At 40.7% G+C, this 16,421-nt stretch overlaps 1 protein-coding gene across 17 annotated transcripts in view; it reads right to left on the reverse strand.

Annotated features, from left to right (window-relative positions):
* The window catches only part of ANKRD44 (ankyrin repeat domain 44), a 213,070-nt gene that overhangs the window by 120,527 nt on the left and 76,122 nt on the right, over nucleotides 1–16,421 (reverse strand). For 16 of the 17 annotated variants that reach the window (XM_042851682.2, XM_005294288.5, XM_005294289.4 and 13 more), the window contains exon 2: nucleotides 1,656–1,739. In XM_042851682.2, the coding sequence (XP_042707616.1) occupies nucleotides 1,656–1,739 (84 nt within the window). Of the gene's footprint in view, nucleotides 1–435; nucleotides 512–1,655; nucleotides 1,740–16,421 lie in introns of those variants that run through there. The other variant, XM_042851684.2, reaches the window with a different exon arrangement.

Raw genomic sequence — 16,421 nt, forward strand, 5'->3', positions numbered from 1 at the left:
GTGACATTTCCAGTGTTTGGTATTTATCTGAAATTACTACTTTAAATTTATATTTCTGAATATATCCTGGAAAATATTTTTGTAATTACTGCAAAGAACATTCCATTTCTTATATACAGGCAGCAAGCTGGTGGGTTAACACAGTCTTGCAAGAGCTTTCATTATACTGAACAGAATTCTGCATAAAAATGTTCACATCAACTATCTTTTTTCCATTAAAAGCCATGGTCTCCTCATAGAAAACATATGCTACCCACTTAATATTTTACCTGGGAATTGAGTACATCTCCATAGCAACAATACCCAGCAACCTTGGGCTGAAGGGGACATGAAAACATTTTATGGGTAGAACTTAAAAGCATGTAACCATATGGATCTGCACAACAAGAGCTATTTTTGACAAACTAATTGCAGTATAAAGAACAGATTACTCACCTTGCAAGTATGTCAAAATTCCATTGTTATCATTGGAGAAAACAAAAATAGAGGGGATATAAAGGAGACAATATTTTACAATTAGCATCTTTAGAATCTTATTTCAGGACAGGACACAAGAACTGATACAGTACTTACAAAAAGACATCATCAGCTTCACCTCAATCTCTCCTTTCATCTCTCTATATGAGCCTGATCTGGCTCCCATTTAAGTCAATGGCAACTCTTTCTGCTGATATCACTGGGAGTTGGATGGAGCTGTTTAACTAAAGCTGGGGAATCACTGCTACAGCTGTAAGACAAACCTCTAAGTCTACCTCTTTCAACCAGATTTTTGGCCCACAATGGCCACAGGAGCTGTAGTTCCAACCAAGAGCTCCTATGTTGTAAACAAACCAGACAAACCACTGGAACTAGCTCGGAATAAAATAATGGTGATTTTTTTGGTCTGGAAAAGACACAGGGAAAGGATGTTTAACTTAAAAGACCAAGTTGACAGCCTGCAAATCTCTGTGCTGTCTCAGCTTCACAGTCTAACCAGCTCCAGAGCTTACCAACTGTACTCAAGATGTCAGCAAAAACTGCTCATTTTAAAGTTCTAATGTAATTTAATACAACGGGGAAAAGTGTAAGACAAAAAACAAACAAGTTCCTAAAGAAGAACAGGCTCAGTTTTGAGATTTTCCCCTGTTAAATACTTAACCTCTGCTTGTTTACAGCTGTTTACCATTGTCTAAGCTAGACATAAGCCAATCCATCCTGCAATAATTCCTCTGTGTGTATATCACTGGCCAAGCTGCAGCTTCCTTAATCCTGTTGTTTGAGATAGCTGTATTGAAATTAACTTAGACGTTAAATATATTCAAATCCTGAATGAAGGTCAGTCCCAAATCTGCAAGGGCTCATTAGTGAGAAATTCTACAGAGATTCAAGATATACTAGTTTCAGCTGTTTTAGTTCACAACAATAGGGATTTGGACAAAACTTACTGTCCCTGACTGACTTGCACATTTGAAGTAATTATGGTACATGTAGGGAATTACTACTCTGTGCGGTAGATAATTATTTGTTCCAGTAATAATTAGGAATCTATTTAAACCATGAATCTCTAGCTACCAAATATTTTCCATTTTGTTAGATTTTTTTTTATACTTATGGAATAATTCATATTGAAGTTATGACAGTTCATAAGCACAGTACATACACACACAGTCACTTACCAGAGCATTAACATCCTCAGTTTTGTAGATCAACATCCGTATCTCCTCTGGATCACCGCTGAAAATTGCTTGGACCAGTGGTGGCTGAGAATAGAAAACAATCATTAAAGGTTTGGTTTTTGTTCTTTTAAAGACAACATATTATTCCTTCTAACATTTACCAATACAATGCACAGACATTATGCATTCAATCCTTTGTCAGCCTCAAATCAACATGAAAATCTTATAAGCAAGGGTTATTAGCTTGCACCAGGTATATTTGTATGCATGAACACGGAAGGGTACAGAGCGGGGTCCCCATTAAAATGGCAGCTTTTGCCAACAGATACCACACAGTCAGCATAGTTGTTTCCTAGTCTAAGTATGAAGTTACCAGTTTTCCCTTAGACACTACTTAGCTCTAGCTGTCAGCATATGGCAAAGTTTTAATGACAATCACTCTATAGACATATTTAAGCAGAAAATAAATGAACAGCAGTGTATTTCTCCATGATTATTATGCATCTCAGGTTAGTTTACTAAAGAAAAAGCCAATAAGCACAGTTTAACTATCCCAGAAGTGAAATAATTGTCTCACTGCTTGAAATTAGGAAGTGGAATGTACAAATATATAATAAGGCAGAAAGAAGGAAAAATCTGGCACACCCATTTCTTAAGTGTTGTTGACAGGAAAGATGACATCACTGCCAGTTAATCAGAATGTTGACTACTTCACTCTCTCTCTCTCTAGGTTTGTATTAGGCCCACAGCACTATTGTATCTGAGCTGTCAAGTAAACTGACAGGACACAATCAACTTCGAAATCTACTCAATTTAAAAAATAATTGTTTCAGATACCAGACTACAGATCCTGTGCCAATGTTTGCAGTTTTACAATCACATTTTGCCTTTTTTTTAATATTTTTCTCTCCCCCTTGGTGTATGAAAAGCCCACATAAGCAGTAGGGGGAAATGACTAAGACCCCCTATTCCTGTAAAGGGTTAAGCACATTTGTAAAGCAAATTGACTTCAAAGAGACTACTCAAGAACACAAAGTTAGACAGAGTTAGTCTTTGTAGGACACGGACCTAAGTGACTATGCACAAAATGCTGTATACTGCACAATGTCAACAAACTAAAGGAACGGGGAAGATTATCATTGAAAGAGGATGGAAGAAACACTGTCCTCTCAGTTCTTACTTGTAACAAAAGCAGGTAAAAAAATTCTGACAGACATGATTTTTAAGTTGACTGTGTCCCTTTAAGAGAGACTAATCTGGAGAAGAGGCCAGGGAATTTGGGGACTGGATGGATACAGCAGATGTAAGGAGGGAATGTGGGATAGGATGAAGGAAAATGGAGAAGAGAAAAGGGTTAGTTAAGTGGAAGGTTGAGGTGGAAATTGTTCCTCTCTCCTGGTATTTTGAGGATAAAATTAAATAACATATACTGTATATACTTGTTCACTAGCCTGTTCGTTTATAAGCCACCCACCCAAAATGGATAGGTAAAAATAGCAAAAACTGTATGACCCTTTCATAAGCCGACCCTATATTTCAGGGGTTGGAAAACTTTGGCGGGAAGTGGCGTGGGATGAGGGATCTGCTGGCCGCCGCTTCCTGCCTCCCTCATTGGCCTGGAGCGGCGAACCACGGCTAGTGGAAGCCGTGATCGGCTGAACCTGCGGACACAGCAAGTAAACAAACCGGCCCGGCCTGCCAAGGTGCTTACCCTGGCAGGCCACGTGCCAAAGGTTGCCGATCCCTGTATTAGATATTCAATTCCATGATTCCATAGAGTTTAAAATCATCAAATTTTGGTGTAGACCCATTTATAAGCCGACCACTGCTCTTTGATGCGTCACTTTTTTACCAAAAATATTCAGCTTATGAACAAGTATATATGGTACATATATCCAGTTATGGATACTACACTTTAAGAAATGCTGAACACCGAAGCATTATTATCCTTCCACTTCATCTCTCTACTTATCAGGTGTTCAGTTTGTGAAAGACATTCTTAATTAGGTTCCCCACTACTGATGACGCTTTTGCAGTGCAGGCTTCAAGTTCTCCTCAAGCTCTCTCTCAATGCTGCCCATGTTATCGACAATGGAGCTGAGGCAGGTGAAATCACCGACAATCTCAACTGGCTGGTCGCCCACTAAAATACTAGAGTCTGCAATATGTTCAAAATCATAGACTGGAAGAACTTCGTTTTTACCCTAATTAATTTTCAGGTCGACTATTGACACAGATCTTTTCAGGGCTTTACGTGTCATGACTAGCTCATTCATTGATTTGAAAATTAGCACTATGTCGTTGGCAAAATCTACATTGGTGAGGTTCTGATCATCATGGCGTATTTCTAAACTGCATTCACTTAATGTCTAGTCAAGCACATAGTCTATGACAGCACTGAAATGTTCTGGGGTAGCAACACATCCTTGTCAAAGGCCCAACCTAATCTGGAACAAGGAGGTTCTTTTCCCTTTTCCAAGAACACAGCTTGAGGAGCCATCATATAGAAGATGGAACATTCTACAGAGCTTGCCAGGGAGGCCTGTGAGTTTCAAGATCAGTTAAAGCGATTCCCTGTCAACAGAGTCAAAGGAGGCCTTGATATCCACAAATGCAATGTGAACAGGGCAATTCTCGTGCCTTCTCGATAAACTGGTGCACAGATGAAGATCTGCTCTGCTGTGAAACATCCAGGAGTGAAGCCAGCTTGTGGTCTGCTCTTATTCCTCAAGCTATCAGTGGCTCGGGGCAACAAGAAAGAAGCAAAATCTTTCCCCATGATGGACAGAAGAATAATGCCTTGATAGTTACAATAGTCTCATTTGCTGCCTTTACTGTGGAAGGGATTCACTTGTTATAAATAAATTACAATGACACTATTACTAGTAATTGTAACTATGTGTGTGTGTGTGTGTGTGTGTGTGTGTGTGTGTGTGTGTGTGTGTGTGTGTGTGTGTGTGTGTGTGAGAGAGAGAGAGAGAGAGAGAGAAGAGATCATCCATAATTTCGTAAAAAATGATTGTAAGGCTTATGGGTCAGTAGCTACCTTCAGTTACTCCTATGCATCCACTGACTAATGGATATTGTTTCTGAAGTGCACAATAGAGGAGATAAAGGTTTAGGGTTGCAAAAGACACTCTAAGATGTGTGTGTGAGTTCATGGAGAAGATAGCATCTTCATAAGATATGCCTATTTTTGGAAAAATATGCCTGAAATATTTTGATTTCCTTGATTTTCAGTCAATGCTGTTTACACATGGATGACTAACTGTACCAATGATTGTTTTATTTTTTTGGGCGGGGGCAAGGTGGAATTTCCTAGGTTTTTTAAAATGTAGAGTGTGATTTTGTAAGTAATGAGACTAACAGATTTAATGTGATATTCTATTGACAGAACAGTTAAAATATTTATTTATTTATAGAAAATATTTTGACTGAAAATTCCTCCAATTCCAAAAGCAGCAAAAATTCTAATACGAAAAAAATTAGAATATGAATGTCAAAAAATGCATAGTAAACTATGGAACTGGAAATAGAGTGCATATGTCATTTATGTTTTTTCTATTCCAGATTTTTAAAATGTGTACACTTGCTTTATTGATCTGGATTTTAAGTGGTGTCAGATTCCAGAGAAGAGGTCATTTAGGATGTGTCCAACATTTTCTCTTAGAAATCCAAACCAGCAGCCAACATAAAACTTTTGTTTTATTGTTCTTCTATAATAGCTATTACATTTGTGATTATGAAATGTGTCAATAAGTTTTCTTACTGTGGGACTTTAGGTGCATCATTTACTCAAAGAATCATGTGGATGAGAGATGTTCCCCAACTGTAATGTTCTGCTCTCCAACATTAGAGAAGCACTTCCCCTAGGGATAGATTAGCTCTGTTGAGGAGAAACTGAAGCAGTGAAAAATATATCTGAATACAGATTCAGGAGCACAAAGTTCCCTTGGACTTTTCTTGTGTATGCAGAACTTTATTTAGCAAACTACTAAAACATATACCTAACTTTACTTCAATAGGGCAGTCATGAACCTCATTTTAAGCATGTGAGTAAAGCACCTTACTGAATTGAGACCATAGTGAGTATCTGAGTAGTATACAGAAGCAACTCTAGAGGCAAGATCCTCAGGTGGCGTAACCTGTTGTAGTGGAGCAGGAGCGCCCCATGGAGGGATTCCATGCTGACCCCCACACCTTGCTTGAGAAGAGGAGGCTGGGGGCCACATGGGGAAGCTGATGGCGCCTCTGGGTCCCAAGGCAGTGCAGTCCAGGTCGGGCCTGCAACTGCCCCCCACCCTTGGGGTCATGTGGTGCTGCTACAGTGACCAAAAAGGACCCTGTGTCCTGAGGTGGACCTGGTGGGGCCAGGCCGGTTATCGTGGGACTTCCTTTACACCAGCTCACATGGAGGAGGGGGAAGGAGGCCGGGGGGTCACACGAGGCCACTACATCAGCTGAAGAGTGCCCTGTATCCCTAGGGGCCCTGCTGGACCTGGTTCTGAAAGCTGCTCCCCTCTTCGCAGTGGGCCACTGAAGACCTACTAAACAAGGTCAAATCTACAGGGGGCACCAGGAGAAAAGATTGCCACATTACAGCCAGCCAACAGGAGACACTCACGAGAGACAAGTGTCCCCGTTACAGGATGCATACTAAATCAAATCACCAGAAAAAAATCAGGACTCTCCCCTTACAACTTGAAAAGACAGTACATAATATTTGTAAATAGCGTTCTACGTGACATCCTTTGGGCTGGGATAGGGGATGCTTGAAGTCAACGGGAGTTGGGAGTTTGCAGAAAATACAGGACTTGTCCATTTGTGCTGCATGTGTTAATGATCGTTTTATTTCTTAATAAAGCTACTTTTCAAAAAAAATTAACTCAGTTTTACCATTAGACTTAAGATTTTTTTCAATTTGTCTTGCTGTAATAGCCAGGATGATCTCTCTTATAGAGATTCTCCCCTCCCCCAAATTTCCCTGCACAACATATGTGCACTCATTGTGATGGGACATGCTACTCTGCTTGGTCCTGAGAGAGGCAGAAGAGTGACTGCATTAGAAAGTACTCTCCAGGCCAAAGTTCTATGAGGGGAAGAAAGGGTTAATCAGCAGAACTACAAAACAACATGTGGGGTGGTGTCCCAGCCCCATTCACCACAGAAAACTAACTATCCTGTACTGTTCTTACTCTATATTGACACAAACAAATCTTTGCTTCCTCCAGTTTCATTATCCCATTAAGTTCCATAATACATTATACATCAAGTTGATGTAGAACACTCTACAAAAAATTATTTAAAAAAACACATTATTCAAAAGGCATTTCAAGCAAAAGAGAACAAAAAAACTATGCAGCAAAACAAAAAGTAGAAGGTAAAAGCAGTCATACAGACAATGCAGTGAGACAGGTGACATTTTAATACAAAACAAATTAATCTATTCAAGTCTTCACAATGCTCAGTAAAGACTACGGGACTGATTCTGCAATGTTCAAAGAATGCAAGATGAAGCCTAATATTTGTGTTCACACATTTTTTGCAGTGCCACTGTCGACAGTACAAATACAATAATCTCTTCTCTGATCCCTGTTCTATTCCTGGCTGTCAGTTTGGCTCCAGATCTTGGCTGCTTTCAATTTTTCTTTAAATAGGCAATCTTTTGCCCTAGGGATGGCTAATATTTCCAGGTGAAACAGAGGTTATTTCCTGCAATTCCTGGAATCCTGCAATTCTTCTACCCAGAAAACCTCAGTGACAAAGCTATGTTGTGGCAAACTTATGAGCCAAGTCACTGAAAATAACTCACAACTTTTTAAATTTTAGGTCACTTCTAAAAAGGTAAAGAGCAAAACAAATGGATGCAATTTGCCAAGTGTCTTTTCTTCGTATTAATTACTTCAAACTGACCATTTACCCCAATTTCTGTATCTCATTTTAAAATGTGTCTGGAGATCACATCTCCAAATTACCTGAACAATTAACAAACAGTGCTTTGGAGTTAAATGAATCAAATGGAGACAGAGATAACATGCCGCAGACTGGTTAAAATCTGGCAGTATTTTGCTGTGTTAAAAACGAGGATGACCAAAAAAATAATGTAGGGAAAAATTTGATTTATTCATCAGTTCTGGTGATAACAGACTTTCCCCCAAGCTTAAATGAAATATGTGCAGGACTAAATTATACATTATCTTTAGGATTATAAAGGGAAGATTTTCAAAAGCACACATGGGTTTCAGGAAACCAAGTCTTACTGGCTTCCTAATCTCTTAAGTGCTTCTGGAATTCTCCAAATTCCTTGGGACATGAAATGTCTTTAAATTTTGTGTACTGTATAGCATTTGAGCACAATGATGGCACCAAATCAATAAATAATAAACATGGGGCATTTGATAAAAAATTATTCTCGCTGCATGTTTCCAGCATTGGGTGCTTCATTGTCCATCTATTTCTATACTCTGTAGCTCATCAGTATTTTAGCTTGCAACCCTTTTTCATAATATATTTATTATATAGGAAGGACAAAGATCTAAGAACAACACTATGCCTAAAAGAGTCCACAGAATCCAAGAAGATACAACTTCTGAATGAAGTGAAGACCACACAGTAAAAATCTCTATGGATATAAATCCCAAATTACAAGAATACAAATAAATCAGGACTACTCTACTGGCCTCTTGATAAGGAAGACTATATTGAGTGCACAATGCTGATCCTGATGGGGGCCATCGGTGCTACTACTGTAATCACAAACCCTACTCACCTCCAATCCCACCCCAGAAAACAAGATCCAGAGTGCGGACAACTATAGTATGAACTAAGCCAGGAGTTACCTAGAATAAACCCAGGATACGCCCATGGTTGTCGGCTTTATGGGCAGAAGTAACTCTGACAGTGTTATGCCCAAATATAGATGCAGGGCTATGCATATATATAGACAGTATATATGACCCTCCGATGGTGTAAATCAGTTTAGCTACTTTGACATAAATGGTTTGATGCCAATTTACATTTGGCCTTCTGTCTTCAAGAGGGACCCAACCATTTGCTTTCTAAAGAGTGAGGAGCTTTCAAAAGAGCTTTTCACTTGCTCTCCCAAACAGAAGTCAGCAAAAGAGTGTTAGGTTTAGAATGTCAAAAGAGATAAAATGGTCATCAGCAGGACAGAGCAATAGAAACCATTGTGGTGGGCCTGCTATGTCCTGAAGACTTTATGGGGAGAGGAATTCTTTATTAATTAATAGCCATTGCCACTTTGGCTGTAACTGTCCTCTTAATTTCTCAATATCCTTAAAGCCTCACTCATATATGCAAACCCACACCCACCCCTGTTCTCCACTAACTCCAAATCCTCTAGAGACAGTCAGCATCCCCTCATCTCCCTCTATGCTATGCAACAGCTGCAAGCAAACAAACACAAAAATGGAAGAAAAATTGAACTTTTGCTAATTTGTCTTTCTTCATAGTTTCTGATTTATGAAACAATCTCATCTCAGATTATCATAAACCTACACACACACCACTTAAGCCAAAAGCTACAATGTTAATAATAAAAAACAGATTATAATCATCCTGCCATGATGATTGCTTATATCTCCACTTCTTTAATTGTGCCACATTCGGGTGCGAAATGGTTGAAAATTATTCAACAAGTAAATCGCACAGGTTGTGTACATCTAAAAATCAATTCCTAGATAACTGAGAGCTAGGGGCTCACACTAATGAAGAAATAGACTCCTCATATTTATTTAACCTTCATGAGATCAGACTAATCTGTTTTTAAAGCTCTTCCTTACCCTTCAAATCTACCTCTTATTTACAGTTACTTTCCTAGCTAAAAGGTCTGTTTTCTATAGAGCTTGGTCAAAATATCAATATTTCCATGATTACATACCATGCTTATAAAATCATTGTCCTAACAAAATCTGAAAACCCAACAATCAGATCCTGAAGCTGTTACTCAATTTCTATCTCACTCAGGCAGCAAGACCTGGATTTTCCCCCCAAATGAAGAAAATATCTTAGATTTATTTGATAAAGGAACAAATGCTGATGATACTATATAAATAAGTTACAGTTGCACTTTAAGTAAACAAAGCAGTATTAAAATCTCCTCAAGAAGATTCAGCTCAATTAAATATTGGTCACAGAAACTGTTCGAGGATACTTAGAAACCTTTGAAAAAGATTTCATCTTGCAGTAGGCTGAACAGATGTCCCGATTTTATAGGGACAGTCCTGATTTTGGGGTCTTTTTCTTATATAGGGTCCTATTACCCCCCACCCCCTGTCCTGATTTTTCACACTTGCTGTCTCCTCACCCTATCTTGCAGCAACTTTAAGTCCACAGGGAGATAATCTCAGAACATGGCCCACATACTGTGACTGAGACCCAGTCATTGCTGGTGTCTCTTTGTTCTTCCCTGCTATGGCTTGGAGGGAATGAAAAATTTCTGACATTTCAAAAGGGGAGGGGAGGGGGAAGGAAGGGCAGAGAAGGGATCATAGAGAACAGCTTGATTTGTGCAGTCCCATTGGAAATGTTAAAGATAAGTCTCTCAAGCCTTGGGGATTTGTACTACATTATATGCTATCCAAATAGCATTACAATTGACCACTGTGACAATACAGCCATGTGGGTTTAAAAAAAAAAAAAACACACACAGCAGCAGGGGGAGGAACTTTCTTTATCTGCCTAAATGTTCTACAGGAATGGAAGCTCAAATGCCATTTTGACTGTTCTGCATGATATTTCATCACAAGAAAAGCACAAGGGCGGGGGGGGGGGAAATATTAGATAAAAACAACCATCACCCCCACATTGGTATCAATTCAGTTTTCCAGGATATTTTTTACCAGCAGATTCACTTCCAGCCCTCCCCCACTTTAAAAGACTCATTACAAAAATGTTTCCCCAGTTATCTACAGCATTGACTAATTAATGGATATGAAACAAATATTGCATACGGTACTGGAGCCAAACCATTTCAGGTGTTAAGTGAGGAAAAAAAGAGAGTCATGTTCAAAATGGATACCTATAAAACAGCCATGTTAGAAAAGGCTAAACATTTAAATAGTCCTATTAAACAACACAATTAGGACTGACTAGAGGCCAAGTCCTCCTCTCTCTGGACTCAATGGGATGTCTGCCATTAACTTCAAACTGGAACAGAAGCAAATACCAGATCCAAATCTGGTATTCTAAAGTTCACACACATTTCTGCTCTCATTAAAGGCAATGCAAGTTATGCTGTTGATTTCATTGGCAGCAAGACTGGAAGCCCTGAACTGGGGAAGGAAACCAACTTTTCAGACATAAGGCCTGGTCCAAAGCCCACTCAAGTCAATAAGAGTCTTTGCACTGACTTGCGTGGGTTTTGGATCAAGCCCATAAAAGCTACTGAGCACAGACAAAGCCTCTTCCCCAAGTTCACAGTACACCTATAAGCATGCAAAATTCCATGCAAATTGGATATGATACTGTGCGTTTTGCAGCTTTAGTGAAGAAGAAAAAAAAAGTGCGATGAAGAACATTAATTTGTCCACATTTACACTGGACATTAATCCATAAAAGCGGCAGTTATTGAAGTAATGTTGTGTGTGAGGCTACAGACATTATGTCTGTATAGAAAGACAGAGGGCCAAATCCAGATTCTACTGAAAACAACAACAAAAGTCATGGAGTTTAATAAAGATTAAACAAAATACTAGTGCTTGTTATAACCACAACAAAATCCACAGATCCCAGTCACGTTCAGTCCTCTATAGGCAATGGTGCTTTTTCTGTTAGCTTGAGTCTCATGATGACACACTATTATGAATATAAGTATTTGGTAGGCATATACACTCTAGTTCTCTGCTTTTAGAGGTTATTTCTGTTCTGTGCACAAACTATTTCTTCCTGCTCTTCCTCTTTATTACTGTTAGTACATCAGCCAACTCATGACTCACGCTAGTTGCAGACTTTTGTTTCTCAGTTCCCTCTCCAAAAACTATTCAAGTATCACCAGTCCTAGTAATTGCTAGTCAGCTCACATTATTGATAGGCTCTTTCATCCAGTTTCCACTATCCCCAGCAGCAATTATTCTTAACAAAACATCTCTTCCTAACCTGTCAATGAAACGCTCATCTTGTGCTGGTAGTGTCAGGATCCAAATTCACCATCAAGTTCAATACAATTAAAAACCATAGTGAATACAGCTGAACACACATCTCAGATCAATAAAACTGGGAGGGGATGGTGATACTTTCCATTTCATATAAGGGAATGTTTTAAAGTTGAGCCTCAATGAGGAATTTGGATAGTTCAAAGAGAAGAGGACAACATATTGATTCAATTTTTATGCAGAAAATTCCCAGTGAAGCAATCATTAATATCTTTGTACGGGACTCCAATACTCAAAAATTCTGTGCAATCTTTGTTAACACAGGAGTTATTTTTTTCTTCAAGTGAGACAAAAAAGAGAAGCTGCCAAATCTGCCAGTTTGAAAGATGTTTTCTTGTAAATTAAAAAGCTTTTGCAAAAGTCTACAAAATTTGTGAGAAATAGAAAAGTGATTCTCTTGTTAATTCTTTAGGCTTCTCCTGATCCATAGGCATTCCTAAAGACAATCATGTGACACAGGAAATGCACTGCAAATGAAGATGTGCTTGTTGCAGGAGTAGGCATATCCACACTAACTTTAATCTAGCTAGCGCAGCAATGATAGCTGTGAATGTGTGGCAGTGTGGACGCTAGCTGGGCTAGCAACACTAGTATGTACCCAAAGTCCCCAGCAGGCTTGTACAAGGTTGGCTCCCCGACACCAAAACCTGTGTTATATCCTCACGACCATGTAACCCTTGCCAGCTAGATTAAAGCTAGTGTAGGTATGTCTGCAAGCCCCCACACCCCAACCCCGCTGCCTGGCAGGAGCACCGGGTGGAGCAGGGCAAGCCCCCGCACCCCAACCCTGCTCCCTGGCAGGAGCACCAGGCAGGCAGAGTAGGTCGGGGCATGGGGACGTCCATTTTTCTGAGGGCCCCATAATTGGCCTGGGCATGGGTCCTGCTGGCACAGTGGCTAATCCACCACTGGTCTCTCACTCCCTTCTGACCAGGGTATTTCCAAGCAGCACAATTCTCTGCCTTCACTGCCTTATTCCCAGCAGAGGCAGGCTGCCCAACCACACCTGCAGGGCCGGCTCCAGGCACCAGCCCACCAAGCATGTGCTTGGGGCGGCGCCTGGAAGGGGGCGGCGCAGCGGGGCCCCAGCCGGGCTTCCCCGCCCTCCCTCCGGTGCTCCGTCCCGTCGGGGAGAGCGGGGCCCCGGCTGGGCTCGCCGCCCTCCCCCCGGCGTTCTGGCCGGTTGGGGAGAGCGGAGAGCCCCGGCCGGGCTTGGCGCCCTCCCCTGCTGCGCTTGGGGCGGGGGGCGGCGAGGGCAGCAAAAAAGCCAGAGCCAGCCCTGCACACCTGCTTGCTTTCTCTTCAGATGTTAACATGTGTAATTACTACAGTTATAAAGTACCACACTGCACTGCCTATGCAAGCTTATTTTATTCCTGAGGTAAAAAGCTCAGTGTTAGCTCAGAACAAGTATACTCATGACATGTTTAGTCTGTTCTTTATACAGTTCAGGAGTCTTTGAACTGGAGTTTCCAGGAACAGGTACATTACAGGACAATTGGCTTCTCTCACCACAGTGTAGCTTCAAAAGGATGAATTCAAAGTGGGTCATGTGTATTCCCCTCACCCAGCAGGTATTTCTTAGGAAGCCCACTTTGCATGTAAGGTCCCCAAAAGTCCTTTGAAGTTCCTAACATTTACATTAGTCAAGTCCCTAGAAAAGCTACAAACAGTTCTACAATAACACAAACAGTTGCCTCTTCAATACACTGGACGCCAAAGGCACCAAGCCCAGTTAGTAAGGTGTAACTTAATTCAGGGAAGTTTATCTTAATTCCATAAGGTTTGTCAGGATATAGCAGGATACTGTCAGTCCGTCACACCATGATCTTTGGAAATACTCCAGTCACTGAGGTTACCAAACAAAGGATGAGAACTTCAAGTGGAGAATAAGCAGCAAGAACAAATTACTTCAAAACACAGATCCTAATTTCATAACAAAGTCCTTAGTTTTAAAGCCAAGGGTAAGCAAATAGGACATCTATGCAGCAGAGCTTATAAAAAGGGGTTCGCATGAAGCTTCAGTGGTCTCTAAGTTCTACTATTCTAAGCAGTCAGGTGTGGGAAGAAAGAGGGAAGCATCTTGGGTAAGAGAGAGGTCTGTGACACAGTGGGCCACTGGAAGTTCACTACTCTGTCAGCAATTTGTCAGGTGACATACTCACTACACCTAACACACTGCTGCCATGGTATATACCCAAAAGATGGCATGTAATATATCATTTGAAAACGAATAACTTACTTATCATTAGTATTCTCACATGATATACGTATGGGGTGTGCATAAAGTGTTATAAATATACACTAGACTGTTCTTAAAATGTGTTTGGCAAGCAATGCATAAGCACAAGACTGTCTACCTTAGACAAAGGAATATGTATTAGCTTGTGTGACCAGCCTGGTGGCCAGGCACAGATAACGAAGGTACATTTACATAAAAGGTAAACAAAGCCATCAACTAGTGAGTGGGGGAGATAGCCTCTTAATTATCATAACCGGTTGCAAAAATAAACATGGTGTCAGCTCCCTAGTGCAGTGGTTCTCAACCAGGAGTCCAGGGCCCCCGAGCAGGTTTCTGCGGGGCTGCAAAGAAGGGCCATTGTTAGACTTGCTGGGGCCCTGGGCAGACAGCCAAAGCCCCATCACATGGGAGTGAAGCCCGGGGTTCTGAGTCCCACCACCTGGGGCTGAAGCCAAAGCCTGAGCAATGTAGCTTCACCGGGGCCCCTGTGGCATGGGGGGGCCCCTGTGGCATGGGGGGCCCCAGGCAATTGCCCTGCTTGCTACCCCCTAATGCCGGCCCTGGCTTTTATATGCAGAAAACCAGTTATCATGGCACAGGTGGGCCGTGGAGTTTTTATAGCATGTTGGTGGGGGCCTCAGAAAAAAAAAAGTTGAGAACCCCTGCCCTAGTGGACACAGCAAGCTTAGCCTCCAGGAGGGCTTCCTGCATCCGGAAACAGGGTCAGTGAACTTTGGGAAGATATAAGGAGAAAGGAAAGCAATTTTGGCATCCTTCAAATGAAGAAACAAAGGAACGTTGAGATCTGTGAAGGATACTGGCCAGAGAGTCTGGTCAGCCATGCTCGAAAAGAGACTTGGTGACAATCTCTTATCTGTTCAAGAGAGAATCTAGTTTGTTAAATCTGGTTTTACTTTTAGAAACATTTTTACTTTTGTTTGCTTGTTACCCTTTCTATCTTTATTCCTTATTTTTGGTATCACTTAAGCCTATGACTTTTATTTAATAAACTTGTTTTACTTTTAATATAAACCAACACATGGGTTTATATTATAGGCTATAATATATAATATATAATTATATTATAATAGAATGTATTATAATGTTATAATATATTGTATTATTATATTAATAATATATAAACCTATGATTGAAATAAAATAATTTGTCAAACCCCAGTTAAATTAATGAGTTGCTGTTTACTGACTCTTTGAAAGAGCAGCAAACTTAACTTCTGTGAATGTGCCAGGATAGGGCTGGACACTAAAGGCAGAGAGTTTGAGGGAAATACAGGGAGGGAGGTTGGTCACCTTGCAAGGAGCAGCAAGGCCGGTGGAAGCCAGGGCAAGGCTACTGTACTGCGAGCATGTAACTGGTGTCAGGGCTCTGAACCAAGGCTGCACAGCACTGATGCCGAGTTACAGGACAGGTGGTAACACAACCTCTTACTGCTCTGCGTCTCATTTACTGATCCATGGAACGAGTGTCAGCTTCACTATACCTAATAGTAACAAAAAATGCTTTCAAGGAACTGAATATTCATGCACATCGTGCCAGACTTGTTTTCCCTTGGAATTCCTTGGTGGCAGTGAAGAGAACTTTAGGGAAATTATTCCTGTTTTCACAAAGTATGCTATTTCCTGTTGCTTGTTTCTGATCTAGTACACCTCTACCCTGATATAACGCGACCCGATATAACACAAATTCGGATATAACGCGGTAAAGCAATGCTCCAGGGGGGCGGGGCTGCGCACTCCGGTGGATCAAACAAGTTTGATATAACGCGGTTTCACCTATAACGTGGTAAGATTTTTTTGGCTCCCGAGAACAGCATAATATCAGGGTAGAGGTGTACTGCCCTTTTTTAGTTTAGCAGCTACAATGTAATGCAAGAGTCAGATTTTTTAAAAAAGATTAAAGTTGACTACAATGTTACTTGTATTAATAACACTGTAACCGTGTGAAGCTGCATATCAGTTCATAACAACACTTCATCCCTATGTTTGCATTTGGAATGTTAAAGTTGGCCTGGAGATTGGTTTAGCACATTAAACAGATGTTTCACCTCTAATTTGAATCTGGAACACATTAGCAAAATTAGTTTGATTCAATATGCCCTGACAACACCTTTGCATTCAGCACTAACCACACAACAGAACCTGACAACAAGCTCAAACTCTGGCTGCTGAATGCAAGGTTAGCTGTCAACAAAACCACGAGGCCAAGCAAAGAAACAAAATGGTATACAGAATAGTATCACTCCTGAAACCAACATTATGATCTTCAAGGCCTGACACACCTAGTGGCGTACGAACTCCAACACTCTACAGATGTAGCCAATGGTTTTGTAGA

Source organism: Chrysemys picta, chromosome 11 (genome assembly GCF_011386835.1).
Source record: "Chrysemys picta bellii isolate R12L10 chromosome 11, ASM1138683v2, whole genome shotgun sequence".
In the NCBI taxonomy this organism is placed as follows: domain Eukaryota; kingdom Metazoa; phylum Chordata; order Testudines; family Emydidae; genus Chrysemys; species Chrysemys picta.